Source organism: Oncorhynchus masou, unplaced genomic scaffold (assembly GCF_036934945.1).
Source record: "Oncorhynchus masou masou isolate Uvic2021 unplaced genomic scaffold, UVic_Omas_1.1 unplaced_scaffold_3744, whole genome shotgun sequence".
Classification (NCBI taxonomy): Eukaryota; Metazoa; Chordata; class Actinopteri; order Salmoniformes; family Salmonidae; genus Oncorhynchus; species Oncorhynchus masou.
Window position 1 is genome coordinate 15001 of NW_027010146.1, and position 5000 is coordinate 20000.

At 44.3% G+C, this 5000-nt stretch overlaps 2 protein-coding genes across 2 annotated transcripts in view; both read left to right on the forward strand.

The window, feature by feature from the left end:
• LOC135534651 (calmodulin-regulated spectrin-associated protein 3-like) overlaps positions 1-1235 on the forward strand; it is an 8724-nt gene extending 7489 nt beyond the window's left edge. The window contains exon 2 of the mRNA XM_064961577.1: positions 1138-1235. Coding sequence (XP_064817649.1) covers positions 1138-1235 — 98 coding nt within the window. The remainder of the gene's footprint in view (positions 1-1137) is intronic.
• Positions 1236-1838: 603 nt separating this feature from the next.
• LOC135534652 (calmodulin-regulated spectrin-associated protein 2-like) overlaps positions 1839-5000 on the forward strand; it is a gene marked incomplete at its 3' end in the record, with an annotated part of 14669 nt that continues 11507 nt past the window's right edge. The window contains exons 1-3 of the mRNA XM_064961578.1: positions 1839-1949; positions 4103-4180; positions 4754-4786. Of these exons, the coding sequence (XP_064817650.1) occupies positions 1839-1949; positions 4103-4180; positions 4754-4786 (222 nt within the window). The remainder of the gene's footprint in view (positions 1950-4102; positions 4181-4753; positions 4787-5000) is intronic.

Consider the following 5000-nt stretch of genomic DNA (forward strand, 5'->3'; position numbering starts at 1 on the left):
AGGTTGTCTGTCTCCCTGTAGAGAATGTTCAGGTAGTTCTACAGTTCTAACTCTATAGGTTGTCCTCGGTCTCCCTGTAGAGAATGTTCAGGTAGTTCTACAGTTCTAACTCTATAGGTTGTCCGTCTCCCTGTAGAGAATGTTCAGGTAGTTCTACAGTTCTAACTCTATAGGTTGTCTACCCTGTAGAGAATGTTCAGGTAGTTCTACAGTTCTAACTCTATAGGTGTGTGTTCAGTGTCTCCCTGTATCCCTGTAGAGAATGTTCAGGTAGTTCTACAGTTCTAACTCTATAGGTTGTCTTCTGTCTCCCTGTAGAGAATGTTCAGGTAGTTCTACAGTTCTAACTCTATAGGTTGTCCTCGGTCTCCATGTAGAGAATGTTCAGGTAGTTCTACAGTTCTAACTCTATAGGTTGTCCTCTGTCTCCCTGTAGAGAATGTTCAGGTAGTTCTACAGTTCTAACTCTATAGGTTGTCTTCGGTCTCCCTGTAGAGAATGTTCAGGTAGTTCTACAGTTCTTACTCTATAGGTTGCCCTCTGTCTCCCTGTAGAGAATGTTCAGGTAGTTCTACAGCTCTAACTCTATAGGTTGTCCTCGGTCTCCCTGTAGAGAATGTTCAGGTAGTTCTACAGTTCTAACTCTATAGGTTGTCTGTCTCCCTGTAGAGAATGTTCAGGTAGTTCTACAGTTCTAACTCTATAGGTTGCCCTCTGTCTCCCTGTAGAGAATGTTCAGGTAGTTCTACAGCTCTAACTCTATAGGTTGTCCTTGGTCTCCCTGTAGAGAATGTTCAGGTAGTTCTACAGTTCTAACTCTATAGGTTGTCTGTCTCCCTGTAGAGAATGTTCAGGTAGTTCTACAGTTCTAACTCTATAGGTTGTCCTCTGTCTCCCTGTAGAGAATGTTCAGGTAGTTCTACAGTTCTAACTCTATAGGTTGTCCTCTGTCTCCCTGTAGAGAATGTTCAGGTAGTTCTACAGTTCTAACTCTATAGGTTGTCCTCTGTCTCCCTGTAACAGAATGTTCAGGTAGTTCTACAGTTCTAACTCTATAGGTTGTCTTCTGTCTCCCTGTAACAGAATGTTCAGGTAGTTCTACGGTTCCTCATTGTTTACCCCTCTCATCCACCATAGAGAATGTCCCGGTGGAGCTGCGAGAGCCTCTGTACAGAGACAAGTTTGAGCAGGAGCACCTCCAAGCCCTCCGTCTCCCAGCTACTCCTATCCCCTGAGCTGTACTGTAGGACCCAGGCCCTGCTCCACGGGGTCTCCCAGCCCGCTCCTCAGGGGCCCCCAGGGGACAACTCCGCACTGCTGCAGCTCCTCACCAAGAGGGGCCTGGAGCCCAGGGACCAGGATGTGGCCATCACAGAGGAAGACCTCAGCCACACGCCCATAAAGACGGTGTGTTACAGTGTGTGTTACAGTGTGTGTTACAGTGTGTGAGTGTGTGTGTTACAGAGTGTGTATGTGTTACAGTGTGTGAGTTACAGTGTGTTACAGTGTGAGTGTGTGTGTGTTAGTGTGTGAGTGTGTGTTACAGTGTGTGTGTGTTACAGTGTGTGTGTGTGTGTGTGTGTGTGTGTGTGTTACAGTGTGTGTGTTACAGTGTGTGAGTGTGTGTGTGTTACAGTGTCTGTGTGTGTGTGTGAGTTTGTGTTACAGTGTGTGTGTTACAGTGTGTGTGTGAATGTGTGTTACAGTGTGTGTGAGTGTGTGTGTAACCCTAATGGTATTCCTATTGTTGATCCTTTGCTTTCTCATGATTGGCTCATGGTCTGCTTCTCTCTGTCTGATTGGTCTAGAAGGCCCACCTGGTCCTGATTGACTCGCTGATGTCACTGGCTGCCATGGAGACGGTGGGCAAGGTTAAGATGACTGCAGAGGCAGAGAAAATGGGAGGCGGGGCTCCGTGGGAGAATGCCCTCCTCTTCTGGGTTAACCGGGTAAGACCAGAACACAACCAGAAAATGACCAGGTCATTCTAGAACACAACCAGGTCATTCCAGAACACAACCAGGTCATTCCAGAACACAACCAGGTCATTCCAGAACAAAACCAGAAAATGACCAGGTCATTCTAGAACACAACCAGGTCATTCCAGAACACAACCAGGTCATTCCAGAACACAACCAGGTCATTCCAGAACACAACCAGAAAATGACCCAGGTCATTCTAGAACACAACCAGGTCATTCTAGAACACAACCAGGTCATTCTAGAACACAACCAGGTCATTCCAGAACACAACCAGGTCATTCTAGAACACAACCAGGTCATTCCAGAACACAACCAGGTCTTTCCAGAACACAACCAGGTCATTCTAGAACACAACCAGGTCATCCTAGAACACAACCAGCTCATTCTAGAACACAACCAGGTCATTCCAGAACACAACCAGGTCATTCTAGAACACAACCAGGTCATCCTAGAACACAACCAGCTCATTCTAGAACACAACCAGGTCATTCCAGAACACAACCAGGTCATTCTAGAACACAACCAGGTCATTCTGGAACACAACCAGGTCATTCTAGAACACAACCAGGTCATTCCAGAACACAACCAGGTCATTAGGGCTGGGCGATATGGCAAATAAATTATCACGATATATATATATATATTTTTATTTTTTATTTTTTTCATTCAGGAACGATAATTATCATGATATATCTGCTTCAGACTCAAGCCTGCCTGAACACTTTGTTTCTTATTTACTGTCAGAAGTAGAACTCACAAATAACATTTTAACTCCTCTTTTTAAAAAAAGCTGTAAACCCTTACAAGTCATGAGCAAGAAATACAAAACTAAAAAAAAACAAATAGTGCAAGTCAATATGTATTATAACTGTTGAAGTTGGGGTAGTTGTTGTCTTACAAGCCAGAAAGCCAAGTCTGTCTACGGTCTCTGGCTTTAAAGCTGCCCTATGGCATACCTAATTATTCTATATCGACGTTCCTGCTGCGTCACAGAGGTGACTGCTGTACCTAATTATTCTATATCGACGTTCCTGCTGCATCACAGAGGTGACTGCTGTACCTAATTATTCTATATCGACGTTCCTGCTGCGTCACAGAGGTGACTGCTGTACCTAATTATTCTATATCGACGTTCCTGCTGCGTCAGAGGTGACTGCTGTACCTAATTATTCTATATCGACGTTCCTGCTGCGTCAGAGGTGACTGCTGTACCTAATTATTCTATATCGACGTTCCTGCTGCGTCACAGAGGTGACTGCTGTACCTAATTATTCTATATCGACGTTCCTGCTGCGTCACAGAGGTGACTGCTGTACCTAATTATTCTATATCGACGTTCCTGCTGCGTCACATGGGTGACTGCTGTACCTAATTATTCTATATCGACGTTCCTGCTGCATCACAGAGGTGACTGCTGTACCTAATTATTCTATATCGACGTTCCTGCTGCGTCACAGAGGTGACTGCTGTACCTAATTATTCTATATCGACGTTCCTGCTGCGTCACATGGGTGACTGCTGTACCTAATTATTCTATATCGACGTTCCTGCTGCATCACAGAGGTGACTGCTGTACCTAATTATTCTATATCGACGTTCCTGCTGCGTCACAGAGGTGACTGCTGTACCTAATTATTCTATATCGACGTTCCTGCTGCGTCACAGAGGTGACTGCTGTACCTAATTATTCTATATCGACGTTATCGAAAATGTATCTAAACGTTTTGATATCGTTATTGAGGGAAGTAATTACCTCAATATTTATTTATATTGATTTATCTCCCAGCCCTACAGGTCATTCTAGAACACGACCAGAAGAACAACCAGAACGTTCTAGATCAGAAACAGGTCATTTTTAGAACATCAATAGGTCTTTATAGAACCCCAGAATACGACCAGGTCATTCTAGAACACGACCAGAACACAACCAGAACGTTCTAGATCACAACCAGGTCATTCTAGAACACAACCAGAACACGACTAGAACGTTCTAGATCACAACCAGGTCATTCTAGAACACGTATGTCCAAGGCATTCTAGAACACAACCTGGTCATTCTAGATTAGGACCATGGTACTGTGGACATGTGATTGTCTCTAACTGTCTGTCTCTCTCTGCAGTTGAATCAGAAGTTGAGAGAGAGCACTGAGGATGAGGAGGTCCCAACATGCACAGACCCACAGCCTGTTCAACCAACAGTTAGTGAAAAAACACACACACACACACACACATACATAAACACACACATACATAAACACACACATACACACACGCATACATAAACACACACATACACACACGCATACACACATACATAAACACACACATACATAAACACACACATACACACACACACACACACACACACACATAAACACGTCAATAAACACACATACACACACACATGCAAGCATTTCTAAACATCCAAATAAGACTGCTACTAAAGACTAAACTGCTGTGTCCCTAAAGTTTATATCACTTCTACTGCTCTCTCTTTCTCTCTCTCTCTCTCTCTTATCTCTCTCTTCTCTCTCTCTCTCTTTTATCTCTCTCATCTCTCTCATCTCTCTTCTCTCTCTCGTATCTCATCTCTCTCTTCTCTCTCTCGTATCTCATCTCTCTCTTCTCTCTCATCTCTCTCTTCTCTCTCATCTCTCTCATCTCTCTTCTCTCTCTCTTCTCTCTCTCTTATCTCTCTTCTCTCTCTCATCTCTCTCTTCTCTATCTCTCTCTTTTATCTCTCTCCTCTCTTCCTCGCTTCTGTATGGCAGTGTCCCACCCGCTGGTACTGGAAACTGGTCCCAGTAAGTGTACTCTTTTTTCTCTCTCTCTCTCTCTCTCTCTCTCTGTCTCTCTCTCTCTGTCTCTCTCTCTCCTCTCCTCTTCGCTCTCTCTCTCTCTCTCTCTCTCTCTCTCTCTCTCTCTCTCTCTCTCTCTGTCTCTCTCTCTCTCTGTCTCTCTCTCCTCTCCTCTCTTCTCCTCTCTTCTCTCGCTCTTCTCTCTCTCATGATATGTCTG